We start from the raw sequence: 24,368 nt of genomic DNA on the forward strand, positions 1-24,368 counted from the left end.
TGGTTATGTTTTGTGTTTTGTGGAAATACGCATGTGCATCTAAGAAGGCAGCCCCCAAAACGACTGGTTTTCAAGAGACACTCAGAAAGGGGCTTGAAGTTGATCTGTTAAGCAAAATGTATCCAAAATTTGACAAAAAAGCACCATCATTACAGGCTATGTAGAACACAAGTAAGTTATGTAGAACACCCAGTCAGGCAAACAGCACCGTGTGCTCGCGCCCAGGACACGGTTTAAGATCATGGGGGACAGAGCTTTTGAAGCTGCCGCTCTCCGTTTGTGGAACACCCTTCCTGACCACCTCAGGGCCCCACAGACAGTGGAAGCTTTTGAAAAAGGGCTAAAAACCAACATTTTTTTAAGAAAAAGGATTATTGCTCATTTTAATATTGTCATTTACTGTCTTGTTTTAATGCTATTATGGTGGTTTTACTCTGTAACAGTTTGGGATTTGTTATTCCAAATGTAAAGTGTAATACAAATAAAATATATTATTATTATTATTAAGGAAGTGTGGTAATTGTAGATTAAAATCATAGTATGACCTCTTAAAGACATAAGTGTGTGTGTACACATGGGTTGATGGTGATACTCAGTGGCCTAGTGGTTAGAGTGTCCGCCCTGAGATTGGTAGGTTGTGAGTTCAAACCCCGGCCGAGTCATACCAAAGACTTTAAAAATGTGACCCATTACCTCCCTGCTTGGCACTCAGCATCAAGGGTTGGAATTGGGGGTTAAATCACCAAAAATAATTCCCGGGCGCGGCACCGCTGCTGCCCACTGCTGCCCACTGCTCCCCTCACCTCCCAGGGGGTGAACAAGGGGATGGGTCAAATGCAGAGGACAAATTTCACCACACCTAGTGTGTGTGTGACAATCATTGGTACTTTAATCTTTAATATCGGAAATTATCGGTATGAGTTTTCTTATTATCGGTATCGCTTTTTGTTTTTTTTAATCGAGAATTGTTTCTGAATTGAATCGTTACCCCCAAGAAATTAATCGAATCAATCTCAGCCCTAATAAATAGTTATTTTGCACACATCCGATTGGACCATGCATAGACAAACAACAGAACAAAAACACAATTTCAACACCCACATACTGTACATGTGCTCCACACCATTGTCTGCTGGGGTGGGACGGAGCACGACCAGAGACTAGAACAGACCTAAAGCAACCCACGATAGCCTACCGCGTCCTAGGCTGCCCACTAGCTCTCTGCCAGTACAGCCCAGTTTCAGTGTGGGCAGATGTACTCCCTTGGATTCTACCAAGACCAAGGGCAAATATGGAATTGATAGAAAGAAGGAAAGGGTGGAAAGAAGCTGATAATGTGTCCAGGTTGAAAGGTATGTGAAAATGAGATTCGATTGTTTCCTAAATATTGATACAGCCGGATGAAAAGACCCAGTATAAGAAAATGTTGGAGCGGGAGTATCTATTCCAGATGTTGGTGCGTCAGTTTGTAAAAGAATGACTAATAACCTGTCAGACACTTACATAACAACCAATTAAAGGGGAGTAATATAAAGGGACGTGTAGGAGAGAGGAGGTGGTGTACACACAACTTAGGTTAGGACCAGAACCGAAATGTCGTAATTTTAGGGGCAAGGCCACTTGTCCTTTCATGTCCTCAACCTTTTTGAGGGCAAGCTTGTTACATGAGGGCCCTGGTCACTATACAGACCCCCAGCCTCATCTGAAGAAGTAAGAAGTCTCTGGTTATGTTTTGTGTTTTGTGGCAATACGCATGTGCATCTAAGTAGGCAGCCCCCAAAACAACTTGTTTTCAAGAGACACTTAGAAAGGGGCTTGAATTTGGTCTGTAAAGCAGAATGTATCCAAAGTTTGACCAAAAGCACCATCATTACAGGCTATGTAGAACACAAAGAAGTGTGGTAATTGTAAAGTAAAATCATAGTATGACCTCTTAAAGACACAAGTGTGTATGTGTGCACGTGGGTTGATGGTGATGAGGGCTTACTCCATTTTATACACTTTGTGTTAATCTTTCAGGTCTTCACATTTACCAGAAGATGAAAGGCTGTGAATGGAATGATGAGACTGATGAAATCAAGAGTTGGAGACAGTCCAGTTATGATGGAGAAGATTTTTTAGCATTAGACACCAAGACATGGACATGGACTGCAGCAAAACCACAAGCCGTTCCCATCAAACACACGTTGGACCATGATCGAGATCTTATGACGTACTTAAAGTTTTACCACACTGAGGTCTGCGTTCATAACTTGAAAAAGTATCTGAACTTTGGTAAAGACGTCCTAATAAAAACAGGTAAACCACATGATGTACGCTGATAGCCCACCCCCTGTAGGAACATAAGTAACATTACAACCTACACTCTTTCACATGCAGAGCTTCCAGAAGTGTTTCTCCTCCAGAAGACGCCGTCCTCTCCAGTCAGCTGCTTCGCGACAGGTTTCTACCCCAGCAGTGCGGCCTTGTTTTGGAGGAAAGACGGCAAGGATCTCCACGAGAACGTGGTGCACGGAGAAATGCTGCCCAACCCTGATGGAACCTTCCAGATGACCGTGGATCTGAAAGTGGAGGTGACGGCCGAAGTGGAGGGCAAGTACGAATGTGTGTTTCAGCTGTCTGGTGTCAAAGAGGACCTGGTCACCAAGCTGGAGAGAAGAAGCATCCTGAGCAACGCAAGTGATGAAGGTGAGAAGGACACTAAGTTGAAATATTACGTCCGCAAATCAAAGACATTGGAGATATTTTATCAGAACTTCCACCATTATTGATCCATGTCACAAGAACAATGCTGGACATTGATATGATGCATGCAAAGTACTCATTCAGGTTTCCTCTTCTTGATTTTTTGCTCTCAACAGACAACGTGAGACTTGCCTTTGTTGTCAAGGTGGCGGTCTTCATTGCAGTGATCCTCGCCATCGTTTTCGCCATACGTCACAAGAACAAACAAGGTGAGGGACACACTTCTTTTTCTGTGAGTTGGTGCTTTCCTCCAGTCTGGAAATGTGCCAACAAACACTCCAAGATCCTCAGAGAGAGAGCACACACTCTCACATAGAAAGGTGACGTGAAGACAAAAGTCCAAGTCATCTTGTCTGTCTTTCATTTTAGGCAACTATGATCCAGCTGGTAAGTCAATCATATTCTCTTTTCTTTGAGCCACCATAAACAAAGCAGGGGTGAAGGATCACTCAGATAAAAGTCTGATGTGGACGTTTGTTACAAGTTTAACCTGAAAATCTTCACTTTGTCTTACTGAATAGTAGAGTTGGACATCACTTTGTGATCGACGGTTCCATATGTGTCCAGATACATGGGTTACCATGTCATTCAAAAACGTTATATTTTAAAAACGGAACGATTCGATACAGCTTATGAATGATTCCATTCTATGGTTAACATTTGTTGATGGACACTTTCTTTTTTGCACCACAAAACAACAAAAGCATACGCTCCTCCTCATGTTGGATGAATAGTTAGGACCTTGGCACAAAGCGCTCAGACGAGATCTGTCCAAGCTAAGTCTGATGAACTGATGAAAACTACTCTATTGAGACAGACTGAACAATCAACTGATCAGTTGAATGTCATGAGAATACAAATAACCTGATGAATGAAAACACTGTAGGCACATTCATCTTCAAATATAGAAAAAAAACATTCTATAAAAGTGACATGCTTACAGTCTTTACAAATGTGTGAAACACAACATATATCGCTAAAATTCTTTAAGGCAAAGGTAAAGTAAAACGACAACAGAATCACATGTCAAAAATATCTATTATTAGACATAGACCAAAATAACTTGCTAAATAAACATATTTTTCTTTAAAATGTTATCCATCCACTTCCCGCTTATCAGAAGTCGAGTTGCGGAGGCTGCAGCCTAAGCAGAGAATTCCAGACTTCCCTCTCCCCAACTACTTTATCCAGCTCACAGAGGATTCTGAGGTGTTGCCAGGCCATTTCGGAGACGATTCGTTTCCATTGCAGTTTTTCGCAAAATAAAAGCGATATTCCTAAAATTTCGACACAGTACATTTGCGACTTGTAGGTGTTTCCATTAAAAAGTGTTTTGCGTCATGAGCAGTAATTCTTGTAAAATCTCATCCCGTCAGACTCCACTTTGAGTAAGATTGCAGCCATGGCTGTTGTCGTGATGTCAATAGATGACAAAGGCAGCGGGTGATTGCTCAAAGGCAACGTTCTTACAGCCCCCTTGACATTATTCGGGCATGTGGGTCTCTTCAAGCCTGCGGGACGTCCTCTATTCCGGAGAAGGGGACCCGCGAGACGGCCAGTGTTGTGGTGCTGCCTTGCTCTACCCGGCCGACCGATCGGAAGTGAGACCGACACGACCCCTCTGCCCTGGTTGTCTTGCATTTACCCCCCGCCATTTCAGTGTTTAAGTGACCTCTAAATGCGAAAAAAGTGTTTCCATCATGTTTTTGTGAAACAATCAATATCCAAACCACCTCATGACAGCACAAACATTTTGAGCGATATTTGACAGGTTTTCCGAAATATAGGTGTTATTACCAGTTTCTAATTGCGATATTTAGGTTTTGCGCATTTCTAGGAGTAATGGAAACGTTGCTAATGTCTCTCCACTCTGTCCTGCGGTCTTTCGTGTGGTCTCCTCTGGTCGGACGCGCCCTAAACACCTCCCCAGGGAGGCGTTCGAGGGACATTCTGACCAGATGCCCAAACCACCTCATCTGGCTCCTCTCCATGTGGAGGAGCAGCGTCTGTACTCTGAGCTCCTCCCAAATGACGGAGCTTCTCATCCTATCTCTAGGGGAGAGTCCGTCACCCAACGGAAGAAACTCATTTCGGCCGCTTGTAACCGTGATCTTGTCCTTTCGGTCATAACCCAAAGCTCATGACCAAAGGTGAGGTTAGGGACGTAGAGCGACTGGTGAAATTGAGAGCTTTGCCTTCCAGCTCAGCTCCTTTTTCACAACGACGGACTGATGCAGGGTCCGCATCACTGCACCGATCCGATCTCACGATCCACTCTTTCCTCATTTGTGAACCAAACCCCGAGGTCCTTGAACTCCTCCACTTGGGGCAGCATATCCTCCCCAACCGAAGATGGCACTCTACTTTTTTCTGGGCGAGAGCCATGGACTCGAACTTGGAAGTGCTGGTTTACATCCCAATCGCTTCACACTCAGCTGCGAACCGATCCATTGAGAGCCAAAAATCCTGGCCAGATGAAGCCAGCAGGATCACATCATCCGCAAAAAGCAGAAACCTAATCCTGCAGCCAGCAAACCGGTTCCCGTCTGCGCCCAAAAAGTCTGTCCATGAAAGTTGTAAACAGTATTGGTGATAAAGGGCAGTCTTGGCGGATTCCAACCCTCACTGGAAAGGGGTCCAACTTACTGCAGGCAATGCAGACCAAACAATGACACTGATCATACAGGTATCGGACCACCTAAACCATACTCTCTGAGCACTCTCATCAGGACCTCCCAAGGGACATGGTCGAATGCCTTCTCCAAGTTCACAAAACACATGGAGACTGGTTGGGCAAACTCCCATGCATCCCTAAGGAGTTAGTCCACAGTTCCGCGAACAGGACGAAAACCACAATGCTCCTTCTTAATATGAGGTTCGACTAGCCGGCGAAGCTTCCTCTCCAGTACACCTCTTACTGGGAAGGCTGAGGCGTGTGATCCCACGATTGTTGAAACACACCCTCTGTTTCCTCTTTTTAAATAGAGGAACCATCACCCCAGTCTGCCAATTAGAGGCACGGCCCCCAATGTCCACGCACAGCTGCAGAGTCTTGTCAACCACGACAGCCCCACTGCATCCAGAGCCTTAAGGAAATGATCAAATAAAATGTATAATTAAAAAGAACAGAAGTCTTTGCTATCAGTCCAATCAATATCAATTAAATATCAAGTGTACTTCAGAGCTGCTCTGCATATCTTAAAATTGTGTCAAAGGTTTTCAGATGTAATTTCAACCTGTTGACATGATGGATGAGGACATACTGATTGTAGAAGCCCAAAATCAAAGAATCATATTAAAGCCATATCCTTGTCAGCTGTTTAGGGACCTCAGAAAGTCGGGGGAAGCAGGAGAGGGCTTACTTAGCAGGAGTTGAAGGAGGAGTGTGTATGTTCAAAGCTTGACAGGGATGTTGTTACTGCTGTGTTGTTGGCTACAAATACAAAATAAAGTAGTTGTTTTGCAAGGCAAGTTAACTAGGCGAAATCCGGGGTAATATTTTGGTTTGCCACTGCTACTGGTAACCTGCTGATCTGCTTCTGGTCACCTGTAACCCAGTACAACCTGTCTCAGGGTCGAGCTGCCGGAGACTCAACTGGCACTCCCATCAGTGCCCAACCGGGGCTAGTTAGCAGAGTGGCTCGACACCCTGTTGGAAGCAAAAATAAGATTCCACAAAGGGCATTGACTAAGGTGAGCCATCGGCGGCTATCTTGCGGAGTAGGAAGAGCTCAATATCCTTGGCCGGAGGTCTTCCTAGAAAACAGATACTCCGAACAACAACGCTGCACATGCCGGGCCGTCTTACATGTGGTAGTTTCTGCACCTGTTGGGCATTAAGTGTCGGTAGGCGAGACGGTGGAGGAGGGTCTGCACACCTCGTCCTCCCTTTAAAAACTCATGTGCTGGTCAGGCATACAGAGTGCCAAATGTGTCTTTATTCTCACCTGAGGACCCACCTCGCCAAATGACTTGTCTGCCTACTCATCTGTTGCATCGACAAGAGATTCTGTTTGGTGGGCAGCACTGGCTTTCACGTTGTTTTAAAAATAAACTGTCAACTGATTGATGACTATCGTGCAACACCCGGCCCATTAATCGATGAATCTAAAGATTCACAGCTGATTCTAATCGAATGAGGTGACTGCTACCAACTCAGCCGAATCGCTCACTTGTCAAACTGGATATCCGGTCACATCGGATAGGTGATGCAGGAATAAAGACCGAGCAGAATCCCACAGAAAAAGGGCAAACTAAAAGGCAAAGTTACCCAAAGCCCCACAGCAGGGTCTCCCGACAAGACCAGAGCCATCTGCTGCCACCGTGAGCAGAGTCCTCATCACATCCCACAACAAACAACAAACTTTACATAGAAATTGCAAAATGCACCCTTAATTCTGCGACAGATCAGTATTGTGGAGTAATGATACTAAACGGTCAACAAAGTCTAAAGAAAGCACACCCGACATGTTGACCCAGGCACTTTTTTATGCTATAGTATAAAAGTTATTTATAGTAAATGTGTGCCTGTGTCAGAAGTGGTGCACATGTGTGAAGTGTTTGTGTTAAGCTGTTTTAAAATGCATGATGCATAACAAACATGTGCAAAAAACAAATAAATGATCTAGTCCCATGTTGACAGTCTTCAAATCTTGACAATTATCTGTCTCAGGCAGTGATTCTCAAGCTGTCGTACGGCTCCATCTTCTACGCTACTGTACTTTAATGCTGGTCATTATGGTGGTAGCCAAGTGTTTTCTGAGGTGGTACTTAGTGAAAATAAGTTTGAGAACCACTGGTGTAAGGTACACTTACTAAAGCTAATAAACTATCTGTGATTAACCTTGATTAATTATGAGTTAACTATGGACAAAATGTGAAAAATCATAATTTATTTTAAATATAAACGTTAATCGTTTGATAGCCCTAATTAAAATGTACGGTAGTAAATGGATGGATGGATGGATGATAAGATACCCTGTCCCGAGTCACGTGACCTGCTGACATGCAGGCAATGTAAACGTGTCACATATCTAACTTCTGACAGGAAGTAGAAGTGCACCACTCTGCTTCTTGATTTTTCTCAACCAATGGAGTCACACATCAAAGATCTGATACGAGTGAAGATGCACCTTCCAGATGTACAGTGGGAACATGAGTATTTGATCCCCTACGTTAGCATTCTGACTACCATAAAAGTTCTGGACTCTTCAAACCTTTGGAAGGAAGTAAAGGTACAAAATGTGAGGCGTTGATGTCACGGTGTGTTTGTGTTTGTCTGACAGCTGGTGACGAGGATACTCAGCGCTCAGGGAACTCAACGGATGAAAGCAGTCGGAACACAGTAAGTTAGCTCACACTTTGCAGATGTATTGTTGTTGTTTTTTTCAATTTAAGTTTTTTGTTGCAGTAGATTTCAAATATGTTTTGTCCTGAGGAGCTTCCACCCTCATTTCTTTAGCGGAGATTCACACCTAGCAAAACATGGCTAATGCTAACACTAACGAGAGTGAGACGTTGTTCCAAAGAAAAGAAAAGTGTTGTCAGTAGTTGAGATTTGCAGCAACAGACCTGGAACAACTGACTGCACGCTGCAACGTTTGTTCAAAAAATGCGGCAGCACAACAAACTTTTTCCTTTCTTTAAAAGTAGGTGGAAAACAAAAATCGTAATCGACTTTCTTGTGAAAAAATAAGAGATTTTCTTTCTAGGCCATATCGCCCAGGCCTCGCTCACATGGACCGTTTACGCATCCAAACTCGTCTTTCAGCTAACATTTCCACTTGGATTCTTGTGCTGTCATCCTTTTCCTCCAGGATCTTTTGAGCACTGGGACACAGAGCGACCACTGAGGAGCGTGGTCACACTTGAAGACGAGAAGGAGATGTGCTTTGCTCATCATCAAACTGCTCCTCGTGTTATACGGTCTCTTTTTTTTTTATGTTTATGTCTTAGAAAACGAGTTACGATCAAATGTTTTTGCTGCCTTTGGTGGGATCACTTGCACTGTAACACTTGGATACTTGTAATTATGTTTTTTCATTTTCCTACACAGCTCTGTAATTCATTGGCCAAACGCTATGCACCTCCCAAACACTAGGGGGCGATTCTAGCCATTTACCCTTTGTCAACCAAGAAGGAAATGCTACAGTAACTGGTAGAAAATGGGTCAAATTGATAACATAACGTTCTACAGCTCTTACATACAGACGGTAACTTAAGAAAGGAAAAACTTTATTATTTATTACCAACGGTAAAGCCAGGACACATCATTGTGAGTTGTACTCTCACATAGGATGGCCAGGTCTTTCTACTTGAAATTTGAGGCATTGGTACACTTTTATCTATAAAGCCATAATTGGGCTAATGACCTCTTACATTTGCAAGATAATAGCACAAAGAAATGTAAACTTGTAGGGCTGTGAATCTTTGGGCACCACACGATTTGATTCAGAATTGATTCTCAATTCAAAACCAATACTTATTTTAATAACATTAGATGCCGGTTCTATGATTAACTACATTCCTCCATAAAAAAAAATTTATATATTACATTAAAGAAATGTGTTTTTGTTTAATACAATTCTATCCAAACATTTAATAAAGTCAAATATAAATAAGGTAAGATAAGTATCCCACACTTTTCTAAAATAAATCTGTACAGTAGATATGATCATCTACATCAACAACATGATTTGTCTGAGTGGCTGGACAGAACAGACTGAAAACAATTATATGTTTTAAGTGGCATTAAAATAGCATTAAATTAGATCTGCTGATACCTGCAGAAACCCTGTATGAAAGCCCATCCATCCATCCATTTTCAACCGCTTATTCCCTTTGGGGTAGGCGGGGGGCGCTGGAGCCTATCTCAGCTACAATCGGGCGGAAGGCGGGGTACACCCTGGACAAGTCGCCACCTCATCGCAGCCTGTATGAAAGCCAGAGAGGAAACCTCATTTATTTGCAATTGTTAGGTCAAAAGCTGCTAAGGACCTATTGTAAATGTTGTAATTATTATTATTGCTGGTTCTGACCTATTGTATTGTTCCATTTATTATTATCGCTGCTCCTGACAAATTGGAATTGTTCCGTTTATTATTATTGCTGCTCGTGTTCTATTGGAATTGTTCCGTTTATCATTATGCTCCCAGTTACTTTTAGAGTTCATTTTAAAATTGTAAATGCTTACACCAAGAAGCCCGCCTTATCTTATTGAGCTGCTGCAGCCTTTTTGTCCCAGCAGGACCCTGAGGTCTTCAGACCAGCTCCCCCTGGCTGTCCCAAAACCTAGGCTAAATCCGGAGGAGATAGAGCCATTCAGTGGCAGGGCCCAGACTGTGGAAGAACATTCTATCTATTAGGTCCTCCCAGTCTCTGAGACAATTTAAATCTAGGCTAAAAACATTTTTTTACTCCATGACGTTCAAATCCAGTTAGACAGGATTTCTTGGTTGTTTTTATTTCTTGTTTTATATATTTATTAATTATTGCCTTATAGTATTTTAGGTGATTCTGCACTTCTTTTAAGGTATGTTTTACTATTGTGTTGTATTCATCCTTCCATGTTACAATAAAAATGTGACACTACGTGCCCCTTTTTTTGTTGCAAATTGTTTATGTCTGTACATCACTTTGGCCAACTGGGCTTGTTTTAAATGTGCTATTTAAATAAATAAACTGAACTGAACAAAGTAATTTAGCCTACTCCATAAGGCGTCAAACTTTGATGGTCAAATTGATGATTTGCCATGAAACTGAACGTTATTAACTCGACCTCACAAAGACACACCTCTTTAATCAGGCTTTTAACTGATCATGTTCAATCCTTACGTTTATAATGATCTTATTGTGTTTTCTATCTTAATTTTTAATATTACTACACAGTAAAAAAAAACAACGCATGTTGGATTAACTCTTAAAGAGTTGATATTAACTGTTTCAAATAACATTTGGTCCCACTTAAAATTACAGTAAAATCTACTCTATGGCCAGTGTCAACTTTTCAGAGTTAATTCTACTCAATTTAGTGTCACAATTAACAATGAAATGTGTAAAAAATATTTAACACTGTTGCTTTTTCACACTGGTCAGAGTAATATGATAACACTTAACACCAATTTGTAGTAATTTTTACTTACCTGCAGTGTTATTTTGCTACATATTTATATTATGCTCTATATTACTAAATTAGTAAAGCATCAGAAATTAATACATATACATTTACAGCATTTATTAAATTGTCATTAATACTGAAATTAGCAGTGCTAGCTCACCAGAGAACACAAAATGGCGCCACAAACAAAGCTCTATCATTCTCTACATGACATTTGTATGTCAAAAGGCCTGGGATCACCAGACTGAATAAGCTATGTATGAAAGCCTAAATGATCACTTATCAATTATATGATGTACAAAAAGACATAAAATGCTTCAAATAGTTCATTAAGGGGCTCCCAGAGAAGCTGTTGCCATAGATGGAAGTGCGTACCTGTCAGTCACAAGGAAGTAGGTGTGAATTCTGATTGTTGTTGCTCCCTCAGCAAGAAGATAGGGCTGACAACTTTGGGTGGTGATGTTCAGATGCTGCTGGACACTGGTTCCAGCCTACAAGATCACATTGATCAGCAGTATTTAGTGACCAACCTCTGACAACAGAGTAATTCACAACACTGTGCATGAAATGGAGGTGATGAAAAGTACAATGGGTACAGAAAGTATTTAGACCCCTTTAAATGTGTTACTCCTTGTTTCATTGGAGCCATTTGCTAAAATCAAAAACGTTTATTTTATTTCTCAATGTACACTCAGCATGCAAACTTGACAGAAAAAAACAGAAATATAGACATTTTTGTAGATTTATTCCAAATAAAAAACTCAAAATTCAATTGTACATAAGTATTCAGACCCTTTTCTCAATACTTTGTTGATGTAATTACAGCTTTGAGTCTTTTCGAATACGATGCCACAAGCTTGGCACACCTATCTTTGGGCAGTTTCGCACATTCGTCTTTGCAGCACCTCTGAAGCGCCATCAGGTCGGATGGAAAGCGTTGGTTTTTATCCAGGCTGTGTCTGTAAATTGCTGCATTCATCTTTCCCTCTATCCTGACTAGTCTCCCAGTGCCTGCCGCTGAAAACCATCCCCACAGCATGATGCTGCCACAACCATGCTTTACTGTAGCGATAGTTTTGCCTGGTGATGAGCGATGCCTGGTTTCATCCAAATATGATGCCTGACATTCACGCCGAAGAGTTTTCTCATCAGACCAGAGAAATGTGTTTCTCATGGTCTGAGAGTCTTTCAGGTGCATTTTGGCCAACTGTTTACTAAGAAATAGCTTCCGTCTGGCCACTCTACCATACAGGCCTGATTGGTGGATTGCAGCAGAGATGGTTGTCCTTCTGGAAGATTCTCCTCTCTCCACAGAGGAATGCTGTAGCTCTGACAGAGTGACTAGCAGGTTCTTGGTCACTTCCCTGACGAGACTGAGATGAATGCAGCAATGTACAGAGACATCCTAGATGAAAACCAAGACTTCCCATCCAACCTGATGGAGCTTGAGAGGTGCTGCAAAGAGGAATGTGCGAAACTGTCCAAAGATAGGTGTGCCCAACTTGTGGCATCGTATTCAAAAAGATTTGAGGCCGTAATTGCTACCAAAGGTGCATCAACTAAGTATTGAGCTAAGGGTTTAAATTCCATCTAAAGAGTTCAATTGATTTTTGAGTTTTTACCTCAGTGACATCGCAACGCCACTGAGGAAGTTGACTCACAAAGAGACCGCATGGTGCTGGTTCCAGCAACACCAAGATGCTTTCGACCGCCTGAAAACATGTCTCTGCTTTCCACCAGTATTGGCCTACTACGATGTCAAAGAGCCAGTCACGCTGACCTGTGACGCGTCATGCTTTGGACGAGGAATAGCCTTTGCATCCCGCACCCTTACAGAAACAGAAACTCGATACGCTCAAATTGAGAAGGAGCTTCTAGCTGTTGTGTTTGCATGCACCAAGTTCAGAGACTATGTGTATGGCAAGCCCACCATAGTAGAAACTGACCACCAACCGTTGGTGACTATCTTGAAAAAAACAATTCTCGGTCCAATTACAGGGGGGGATGAGTCTGCCTACAGAGATGAGGTCCTGAAACTATCAGCGTGGTGTTCAGTGAATAATCTGGCACTGAACACCACAAAAACCAAGGAACTCATCTTTGACTTCAGGAAAAACACTGCAGACCCCGCCACCCTCTACATCAACGGGGATGAGGTGGAGAGAGTCAGCTCCTTCAAGTTCCTCAGCACCCTCATATATGCTGACCTCTCCTGGACCCAAAATACAACTGCGGTCATCCGGAAGGCCCAGCGGAGACTCCACTTCCTGAGGGTGCTGAGGAAGAACAGACTGGAGAGGCAGCTGATGGTGACCTTCTATCGCTCGGCTGTCGAGAGCCAGCTGACGTACTGCATAACAGTGTGGTACGCCAGCTGCACTGAAGCAGACAAACAGGCGATTCAGAGGGTCATAAAGTCTGCACAAAAAATCATCGGCTGCCCCGTGCCCTCCCTGAAGGATTTACACAACTCCCACTGCCTCAACAGAGCAAAAAGCATCACCAAGGACAGCACACACCCTGGCTTCCACCTGTTCGACCTGCTACCATCGGGCAGGCGCTATAGGTGCATCAGAGCCAGAACAAACAGACTCAGAGACAGCTTCTTTCCCAGAGCTGTCATTATCTTGAACTCTAACTTATAATAATAATTCACCACTATACAATATCTTACCCTAATACCCTACTGTGCAATATTACCCTTCGAGTGACACTGATTGTTATTTATTACTCCGGTACTCTTGTCTTGTTCTGTATATTGTCCAGTATTTTGTATTTCTATAGTGTATTGTATATTGTACAGGATTGCTTATTATTTTTATTGGATAGTAGTCTGCTTTTTTCAATTGTTAGTTTTTTCTTTATTACCTGTTGTGTAATTTAATTTATTTTTACCCCATATTTGTTCCCACTACCGCACCTTAAATTGGAGTCCTTAATCTCGTTATATGCAAATATAATGACAATAAAGTCCATTCTATTCTATTCTACAATGTCCCTGCACGTCTTCAGCGGATGCTGCTACGCCTGAAAAGCTATGACATAAGCTTAGTCTGCAAAAAAGGAAAGCACATGTACTTAGCTGACACTCTTTCCAGAGCCCCTAATGCTACAGACAGTGAGAGCCCATCTGATAGTGGTTCTTTCGACGTCATGTCAGTGAGCTACATTTCTACAGCCCGCCTGGAAGAGCTCAAGAAACACACTGAGGAGGATGAAGTATTGCAGACTCTCAGTGCAGCTATCCAGCGTGGATGGCCTGTCAGACAGACTCAGCTGCAGCCTGCCATTGAAGTTTTCTTCCCCTACAGAGACGAACTCACTGTGGAAGATGGAATTGTCATGAAAGGGCAGAAAGCAGTCATTCCCCGGTCACTACAAAAAGAGTACATTAAGAAAAGAGTACATTAAGATTGTACACAAAGGTCACCCAGGCATTGAAGCGACCAAACGCAGAGCAAGAGGTATCATCTTTAGGCCATCAATGTCACGAGACATCACTGAAGAACTACTTTCTTGCACAGTGTGCAACAGTACAAAACCACATCAGCAGAAAGAACCGCTTCATCTCCATCCAGTTCCAGACCTTCCGTGGTCCACAGTTGCTACGGACATTTTTGACTGGCATGGACAACACTACCAGGTGCTAGTGGATTCCTATTCTGAATGGTTTGAAATTGACCTTCTACAAAACATCACAGCAAAAGCTGTAATTTCCAAAATGAAAAGACATTTTTCAGTGCATGGTACACCACACACACTGCTATCTGACAATACAAGACAGTACAAGTGTGAGCAATTCAGGAAGTTTGCTGAGGAGTGGGACTTCATCCACACCACCAGCAGCCCAGAGTTTCCCCAGTCGAATGGACTCGCGTAAAGAGCTGTCAGGAGTGCCAAGCAACTGATGGAGAAATCCCACCGGGACAAAACTGATGTCTTCCTAAACCTACTTAACCTCAGAAACATTACCCGAGATGCATACCTTGGTTCCCCTGCCGAATGTTTAATGTCAAGACAAACGCGTGCAACTATCCCAGTGTGTACCAGACTACTACAGCCAACAGCAAAAGACTCAAGACAAGTACGCGCTCGGCACGTCGACAAGAGAACCCCGGTGAAACGTCACTACGACAAGTCAAGTCGCCCACTGAGTCCCTTGGCAGAAGGGAAAGTGATCCGTATGCAGACTCCTGCTGGATATGACCGACTTGGAATAGTAGAAAAGTCGTGCAAAGAGCCCCGTTCCTACATCATCCAGTCCGATGGGAGAAGATACATCCTCCCGGTTCAAGAACGACCACCAACAAGGTTCCAGAACGACAAAGCAGACTCTCAGGATGGTAGACATACCATGGTGGACTTAGTCCCTCCCACACCACTGAGAGAAGAGACAGTGATTAGGCAAACGGAGAGTGCATCACCAATTCGACCCAGATTCACGACGCAGACTGACACAGCTTACACAACGCGTGCAGGTCGAGTTTGTAGACCCAATCCAAAGTATGTGCAGTAAGAAAAGAAAAATGCACGTGTAATTTATTTTGAGAGAGATAGTATTTTTTCTAGCTGTTCTGTGATGTGTTTAGATATGTCATACAGATAGTGAATTGTTTGTACTCACCCTACTCAGTTAAGGGATTTGATCTCAGTTACATATACAGTAGATATTAATTTCACTTATCTTCTTTTGTTTTTTTAAGGACTCTTAACTAAAAGGGAAGGATGTAGATCATTTGGTAAAATGACTGTTTTGTTGTTGTAGTTTTCGAACACACCACCAGGGTGTGCCCAATAGGAAATCAGTTATTACCACTCTATCATGCAGTGCGTATGTACAATTGCTGTCCTCCTGAAGTATTAATTAAAGCCAAGTTATTCATGCAGCTCGGCATGGTTCTTCCTACGGGTAACCACAAACAACAGTTATTAATGCTAAAATGCCTATTATGTGTTAGATGTAGCTTTAACCGAGTGTTTGTTTGCAACAATGTTTCTGCTTGACGATATAATTCGCCAGCTCAACTTTCGCTCTGTTAATACTTCTTGTTACAGTAGTTACCCTATCCTACCACTAGAGGGCGACACAAACCACGTTTAAAGCACTGTCTTAAATCAACAGTGCTTATTCTGCATTCATCTCTAATGGACTGCTTTAATAGTCCATGTATATTTGTTTGTATATTTGTTTTATAACACAATGTAGAGTATATTATATTATAGATAACATTATACCTGTTATATTATTGCATATTATATTGCCTAAATGTATCCTAATCATTCTTTGTATATGTTCTCTTTAGACCACACACACGCACACGCACACGCACACGCACACGCACACGCACACGCACACACACCTATACCACACTTGTTCAACTTCACCATTAAAGTGTGCCTGAAAGCCTCTCTGTGTCCTACTCTCTGACCGGAGTCCTTGTCCTAAGAAGATATCAGACCAGCATTCCGCATCCAGAGTAACCTACTCTATCACACTGACACTTTATTCTGTGCGCGAGGCTGTGGATTGCACCACCAGTGCATTTGTGCGTCTGGAATGACTCACGCAAAAAAAAAAAAAAGCACAATGAAAGACATCTTTTCAAGTAGGAGACATATATTGTAATATATTTCCCAACATTAAAAAAACAAATGACATTAAAAAACAAAAAAACACCAGCAGACACAATAATGCATCAATTAAATTATTTTCATTCAGGCCCTCAAGTCATCCAGCAGCAATGAAATTATAAAAGGAAATTGCTGAATAGAAGATGTCTAATATTGTTTTATATTTATGACGGTCCAAATATGTTAACGCACACGTAGGATGGAGGATTCTCTGTCTTTGCAGCACGAGCACTGATCCTACAGCCGTGTGGGGAACTGTCAGTCTGCACGTCCTTCTGAGAGGTGCTAAACCAAACGCAAAATAGTGCTCGCAAAACGGTGATGAGTGTTGACAAATTACTTTCATCAATCAATCAATCAAAGTTCACTTATATAGCCCTAAATCACGAGTGTCTCAAAGGGCTGCACAAGCCACCACGACATCCTCGGCTCAGATCCCACATGAGGGCAAGAAAAAACTCAACCCAATGGGATGACAATGAAAAACCTTGGAGGGGACTGCCGATGTGGGGACCCTCCTCCTAGGGTTGTACGGTATACCTGTATTAGTATAGTATCGCAATACTATGAATTAGGGATGTCCTGATCCGATATTGATATCGGAAATCAGTCCGATATTAGCCAAAAAAGTGAATACCGGATTTTATCGGACTGAATCTAAAAACTCCGATATAAGCGCTCCGATATAAGCTGCAGCACGTCTATAATAGGTGACTCTGGTTTGATCACACTCCAACACAGTAGGTGGCGGCAATGCCCCTTAATTAACGTTGGTGCCGGCCGCGGAAGAAGAGCGTCTCTGATCTAGCATGCACAGCCCACGTGATCACAACAACGACAACGCGTGTGCTTGCAGCAAAGTGTAGTGATGTCGGCTGTGTGGAAGTATTTTAACCTAAACTCGGACAAAGACGTTGCCGCTAAATGCAACATTTGTCAGGCGCAAGTGTCCCGTGGAGGCACAGAACCGGGAAGGTTCAATACTGCACGAGTGTGGAGAGTGAAAGGCTCTTCAGCACAGCGTCAATTATCATTGAGGAGCACAGGAGCAGGCTGACAGCACAGCATGCCGAAATGCTTATCTTCTTAAAAAAAAATCTCCACATTATGCTCGGACTGCAGAAAGTGGAGGAGGAGGAGTAGTAAGGGTAGTCAGCACTGACTGATTATTATTTGTTTTATGCTCTTGTTATTAGAGTGATATGTTTATTGTGTTTACACTATTCTTCAGTGAAGACTAAGAGTAATTACTACATTGTTTTGGGCACAGTCAGTCAGTGAAACTGGAGCTGTGAACTCTTAACTTAGAGCAGTTGGACAGTGGACAATATTGTGTTGTTTTTGTCCCTGCCCACAGTTGTTTCCAACATATGCTGACAGTAAAAAAATAACTGAAGTGAACTTGAATTGTTTGCACTTTAAAACGTTTTTTTTTTTTTTTTTTTTGATTTATTTAGGTTATTTTTCAGGGTCTTCTAATTTATTTTTAATTTATTCTATTAAATTGTATAATTATGTTGGTATTAGTGGTTATTTTGCACTTTAAATATAACATTTTGTTTTTATTGGATTTGTTGAGGTAATACTCTTATGTTGAAGGTTAAAATGTATGTAACCAATTGGTTGATAATAAATGGGTCAGTTTTTCCTATACCTACTCTTGCTGACTATTGTTTTCTGTTTTAACACTACAACATCAGTAACAATAACTTCACTTTATCAAGCCTTTTCTAACATTCCACACAACAAAATAAGGAATAAATATATGTATGATTCGTGCCTATATTGTATCGTATTGATATCGGTATCGGCCCATACTCAAGGCTACAATATCGGTATCGTATCGGAAGTGAAAATGTTGTATCGGGACATCCCTACTATGAATCATATTCGGTACTTTACCGCCTCTAAAAAGTACCGGTCTCCCACCCTCCCGCACCCCCGTCGTCGTCACGTCGTGACATTGCTGGTTTACGAGCAGACGAGCAGGTTTGGCTGTGCACACACACGGAGTACTTACAAGCAGAGACAGTGTGTAGACAGAAAAGGGAGAATGGACGCATTTTGGTCTAAAAACTAAAGATAAAGGTCTCGTTATAACACTGAAACGCCCTCAGGAAGAGGTGATTTAAGACATGGCGAGCTAGCTCGCGGCTAAAGTCCATCCACAGTCTTCAGTATCACACCGCGGTGAGGGATGTCTTGTCTTGTTTTTTTCTGTCTTGTGGATTTCATGTTTTAGTTTGAAAAGTAACTCTCCTCTCGTTTTGTGTCATCAGTCTGACGTCATCCCTGATCCCTGATTGTTTCCACCTGTTCCCCATTACCCCCATGTGTCTTATAAGTCCACGCCTCCCTTTGTGCTGTGCCAGAATGTCTCGTTGTTTCGTGCCTCTCTAGACTCATGCCCAAGCCTTGTCTCGTCTCGCTTTTGAGTATCCTGATCCTGAATTCCCTTGTTGGTATTTTGACTTTCCTTTTCTCCTCCTAAGCAGAGTGATTTTTGGTTATATAGTTTTGTAGCCAAAGTGGTGAGTTTCAGTTTTTTCTTACAGTTCTCCTTTTTCCTCAACTATTTTTCAAGATAAGAAACAGTGAATATGTTTTATAGCCATTATTTCTCCCCTCCTTTTGGAGCATCTTTTGTTATTGATAAATTTCATAGATTATATCCTGCGCTAAGTATAGTTCGTTATTGATATTTTTTGTTTCCTCCTTTCGGAGTGATTTTCGGTTGTTCCTTTTTTGTGGAACCTTTTTCGCCGAGTTCTCAGATTAAAGCCTATATTGTATTGCCCTGACTCAGGAGGTGAAAAGTAGCTTTCAAAATAATACAGTAAGCCTCTATTGTTTTAGTAACAAGTCACTTATCATTCCTTAATATTAAACTAGGCTGACCATATTCTGAAATCCCAAAAAGAGGACTAGGAGAAAATTTGCCAATGATACTCGAACTTGCTTTATAAATAATACAGTATATTTATTTAAATAAAGCATTTTTTCTCCTCTGTTGACAGCAGTGTTGGCGCTAGGAATTTTCAAAATGGGGTCCCAGGGACCCCATCAAGTCATAAAAATGGGGTCCCACAGTAAATTTTTGGGGTCCCACTTTTTTGCAAGCGTTTTGAAAACAAATGATAAACGTATGCATTATCCTGTTATATCTCACATTCTATATTGTGTTTTGGAAAAAGGTTGTCATAAACGTTACTTAATTCATTAAAAAAAAAATTAAAAAAAATAAAACAATTTGTATGCATATGTAAATGTATTCAGTTATAAACATTAATTCACTTTCTTCTTTCCTTCATGGATCTAAACTTTACCACTGCTGGTAGTTTTTTCTATGTTTTTATTTAATACGTTGTAGGTGTATTTATTTCAGTATAAAAGTGTAAAAAGTGCTTTGTTTGGGTCATGAAATGATGATAATGGTGTGCCAGGGCATACGTACATTTTATATTTAACGCTTAAATCTCTGGAGTCTACATCAACTTCAGATCTATCCCTCATTTCAAAATGTTTTAGTTTTTTTTATGTTGTTTGTTTATGTATATATTTGTACCATGAATTGATTAACGCGGACCCCGACTTAAAACAAGTTGAAAAACTTATTCGGGTGTTACTATCGACCCCAAATGCCCGACTTAAACAAGTTGAAAAACTTATTCGGGTGTTACCATCGACCCCGAAAGGGACAAGCGGTAGGAAATGGATGGATGGATGTACTGTACTGTGCAATCTACTAATAAAAGTTTCAATCAATCCACTTCCTCTGCCCCTCCCTCACGAATGCTGCTGCATGCGCACACCTTCACAATTTGTTTTGTTTTCAACCCCTTCTTAACCCTGGACGTACATTGAAAATACACGCAACCCTAATTCAAAATGCCGGACGTATGAGGCATTTAAGAAACCCCGCCCGGACAGCCCCGCAAAAGAGGACATGTCCACCTACCTAGGTTCCATTCTAGAGGCTAATCTTTCCTGTGATAAAATGGCAACCAAGGTAATCAAAAAGGTCAACCAACGAACAAGATTTCTCTCAAGAATCTCCTCTCTGGCAACAAAAGCACCTTGAAGATTCTAGCGGGAACTCTAGTTCAACCCTTTTTTGAATACGCATGCACCTCCTGGTACCCTAGCACCTCCAAAACCCTCAAATCTAAACTCCAAACATCCCAGAACAAGCTAGTCAGATTATTTCTAGACCTCCACCCCAGATCACACCTCACTCCTACCCACTTCTCCAAAGTGGGCTGGCTCAGGGTGGAGGACAGAGTAAAACAACTTGCACTGAGCCTAGTCTATATAATCCGCTACACCTCCCTGATACCGAAGTACATGTCAAACTACTTCCTTAACGTAAATGACCGCCATAACCACAACACCAGGGGGAGCTCCACTAACCACGTTAAACCCAGATTCCGATCTAACAAAGGTCTTAACTCATTAGCATTTTATGCCACATCAATGTGGAATGCGCTCCCAACAGGTGTAAAAGAAAGGGCATCTCTATCCTCCTTCAAAACCGCAATCAAAGTACACCTCCAGGCAACTTCAGCCCTAAACTAACACCCTCCCCGGATTGTAAATACCATATTTCCTTGAATTGCCGCCGGGTATATAGTATGCGCATGCCTAGAATTACCGCCGGATCAAACTCGTTTCGCAAAATAATTAGCGCATGCATAGCATTACCGCCGTCTCAGGATTAACGCCGGGTCAAACTCGTTTCGCAAAATATTATTTTTATTCGCATATGTCTAGAATTTCCGCCGGGTCAAACTCGTCACGTCACGAGTGACACTCCATTTGTCATCATTTTCAAAATGGAGGAGACTGATTTCAATAATTTGAAATCGCATAAAGGGAAGAAGATTAAGAGCTATTCAGTAGGATTTAAGGTCCAAACTATTGAATATGCTAAAAAAAACAGTAAGCAGCTACGTTTTATTAATATACCGTAGCTGCGTGTGTCAAATATTAGTCATTAAATGACTCCCGCCTCCTGGTGGTAGAGGGCGCTAGTGATCCTTCTTGCGACTACTCGGCTGCAGAAGAAGTGACAACAAGCAGCAACAGTTAGCAGCGAACGTTTATTTTTTCCTCTCGCTTGCACTTTTAACATGGAGGATTACATATCTAAAATAAAACAGTTTTCTAAACTGGACTTTTAATCGAAGCAGGAGGTAATAAAGGAAGATCTCCATTGAGACGGAGAGACTTAAAACTGAAGAAAGATAAGGAAGACTTCTATAAACAAGTTATCGATGCTTTTGGTCAGAAGGAGCTGCGCATGCACTTCATTTATAAGTAAAGGTAAGACCATAATAACGTTTTTTTTATTAAATGTGTTTTTCATGATGGTATCCTTACATCACACCCAAAGCGCAGGCCTAAATTTACCGCATGCCTTTGGTAAGCGCCAGAGTGAGAAGAGGTTTTAAATGAATTACCGGCCCGGCGGCAATTCAAGGAAATACGGTAATCAAATGTAGATACTTTTTCTTATGGTTTCTGATCTCTCTCTCTCTCTCTCTGTGTCCACTACTTGCTGTACATATCCTACCAAGTCAGACCTACACTGTTTCAATGTCCATTTCTCTGTTCTCAATTGTTGATGACTGAAGTGATAACAACCAAACCTAACCCCCCCTAGGGATGATACTCGAAACCGGTTTTCCCGGTTGTTCGATAAGAAAAGAACTGAGTCCTCGGACTCGAATCCCTATTTGAGAACCGGTACCTGTTATCGAGACCACTATAGTAAAGAAAAAGAGTTGGTTCTTTATTCGAATCCCTGGGACCAATCCCGTCCCGACCAGAAATGCCCCGTGAGACATCACAAGAAATTACGTCACGTAGCTCGGTCATTAGGCGCAGAGAGGGAAAGCAGGAAAAACAATGGACCGGAAAAAGCGCTCCAAGGTGTAATAAAGTTCAAAACAAAAAGGTATAATCCAATGAATAAGTTTACTGAGAGATTTGAGCAGGGTACAAACACATGACGAACACTTTTACGACCGACCGGAAACATAGCAACCAGGCTAGCAACGCATCTCCTTTACGGCAGCTGTCGCAACGTTCTTAAAGCAACCGCAGCACATACATATATATATAACATATCTCCCTTTTTTAACTTTTGTTTTTCTTTCCTTGTAAACAAAACAAAATCACACTGTATATGTGTTGTCTGTCTAATTATAAATAATGCAGACGAGGCATGTTGGCTGAGTTCTTGACGGGTACTTTCACAGCGTGCTCATAACCTCATTCTTAGCTACCGGGTGGCAACATGCAACAACACTTTTCGGGGCTACTGCGCATGCTCGTCACTCCCGTTGCATGCTGGGTAGTGTAGTTGTTATATTCCCTAGCTCAGGGGTCGGCAACCCAAAATGTTGAAAGAGCCTTATTGGACGAAAAATACAAAAACAAATCTGTCTGGAGCCGCAAAAAATTAAAAGCCATATTACATACAGATAGTGTGTCATGAGATATAAATTGAATTAATATGACTTAAAGGAAACTAAATGACCTCAAATATAGCTACAAATGAGGCATAATTATGCAATATGTACATATAGCTAGCCTAAATAGCATGTTAGCATCGATTAGCTCGCAGTCATGCAGTGACCAAATATGTCTGATTAGCACTCCACACAAGTCAATAACATCAACAAAACTCACCTTTGTGGATTCATGCACAACGTTAAAAGTTTGGTAGACAACATGAGACAGAAAAAGAAGTGGCATAAAACACGTCCTAGAAAGTCGCAGAAAGATATACATGTAAACAAACTAAGGTGAGTTCAAGGACTGCCAAAATTAGTAGGACAAAACGGCGCTCGCCAAATACTCGAATCAGTGAAGCATGTTTAATATAAACAGTGTGCTTTATAACAATTAGGGAGGTTTGTGTCATGTTTGTCCTCCTACAGAAACCATATTAAAACAAAAAATATATTTTTCCCCCTCAACTTTTTCCATTTTTCATACATTTTTGAAAAAGCTCCAGAGAGCCACTAGGGCGGCGCTAAAGAGCCGCATGCGGCTCTAGATCCGCGGGTTGCCGACCCCTGCCCTAGCTCATAACATCACATCTTTCCCCCTATAAAGAAATAATGTTAACTCAATAAAGTGTATTTCTTTTTTTAGCTTTAACTTTTCATTTTTTAGCATTGTAACCACATTTGCAAACAACTTTTCTCTTCATAGAATTTTCTTTCAATAAAGAAATAAAGTGCAAAAATGTCAAAGCATCATAACAAACAGTTATGTCAAATAGTAGCACAAGTGCACTTTTTGGAGAGCTGTATTATTTTCAGTTTTGTGCCCAAGGGACTGATTTTATTTAACACTATATTATTATTTATACACCTATAGTGATCACAGAGACAGGTTGTTTTTGTGTTACTGTATATATTTGTTTTTCTGAAAAATCCCACTTAATATACTTTGGGTAACAACAGTCAATATTTATTTATTTTATTTTATTTTTTTAGGGGGGTAACAGTCAATATTTATTTATTTATTAGATTTTATTGTTTTCTTATATAATAAAAGTGAGCTTTTGTTAAACCAAATATTGTGTGTTTTTTTCCATATACAACAACCTATCTGGACTCGATAAGAGAATCGATAAGGAATCGGTTCGATAAGAGGATTTGATAATAGGCTCGAACTCGATAATCTCTGATGATTATCTTGTGTGATGACTGCATTATGATGATAGTATATATCTGTATCATGAATCAATTTAAGTGGACCCCGACTTAAACAAGTTGAAAAACTTATTGGGGTGTTACCATTTAGTGGTCAATTGTACGGAATATGTACTGTACTGTGCAATCTACGAATAAGCTTCAATCAA

The 24,368-nt window shown here is 41.4% G+C and overlaps 2 protein-coding genes across 10 annotated transcripts in view; one reads left to right on the plus strand and one right to left on the minus strand.

Moving 5' to 3' along the window:
* Positions 1–8,889, plus strand: part of LOC133571666 (major histocompatibility complex class I-related gene protein-like) — a 58,649-nt gene extending 49,760 nt beyond the window's left edge. For all 9 annotated transcript variants that reach the window (XM_072914458.1, XM_072914460.1, XM_072914459.1 and 6 more), the window contains 6 exons: positions 2,020–2,298; positions 2,380–2,688; positions 2,862–2,954; positions 3,115–3,132; positions 8,031–8,089; positions 8,562–8,889. In XM_072914458.1, the coding sequence (XP_072770559.1) occupies positions 2,020–2,298; positions 2,380–2,688; positions 2,862–2,954; positions 3,115–3,132; positions 8,031–8,089; positions 8,562–8,597 (794 nt within the window). In that variant the 3' untranslated portion in view covers positions 8,598–8,889. The remainder of the gene's footprint in view (positions 1–2,019; positions 2,299–2,379; positions 2,689–2,861; positions 2,955–3,114; positions 3,133–8,030; positions 8,090–8,561) is intronic.
* Positions 1–24,368, minus strand: part of LOC140679322 (THAP domain-containing protein 6-like) — a 43,071-nt gene that overhangs the window by 18,361 nt on the left and 342 nt on the right. The window contains exons 2-3 of the mRNA XM_072914465.1: positions 11,237–11,352; positions 9,528–9,676 (exon numbers count right to left, since the gene is read on the minus strand). Of these exons, the coding sequence (XP_072770566.1) occupies positions 9,528–9,566 (39 nt within the window). The 5' untranslated portion in view covers positions 9,567–9,676; positions 11,237–11,352. The remainder of the gene's footprint in view (positions 1–9,527; positions 9,677–11,236; positions 11,353–24,368) is intronic.

This window comes from Nerophis lumbriciformis, linkage group LG01 (genome assembly GCF_033978685.3).
Source record: "Nerophis lumbriciformis linkage group LG01, RoL_Nlum_v2.1, whole genome shotgun sequence".
In the NCBI taxonomy this organism is placed as follows: domain Eukaryota; kingdom Metazoa; phylum Chordata; class Actinopteri; order Syngnathiformes; family Syngnathidae; genus Nerophis; species Nerophis lumbriciformis.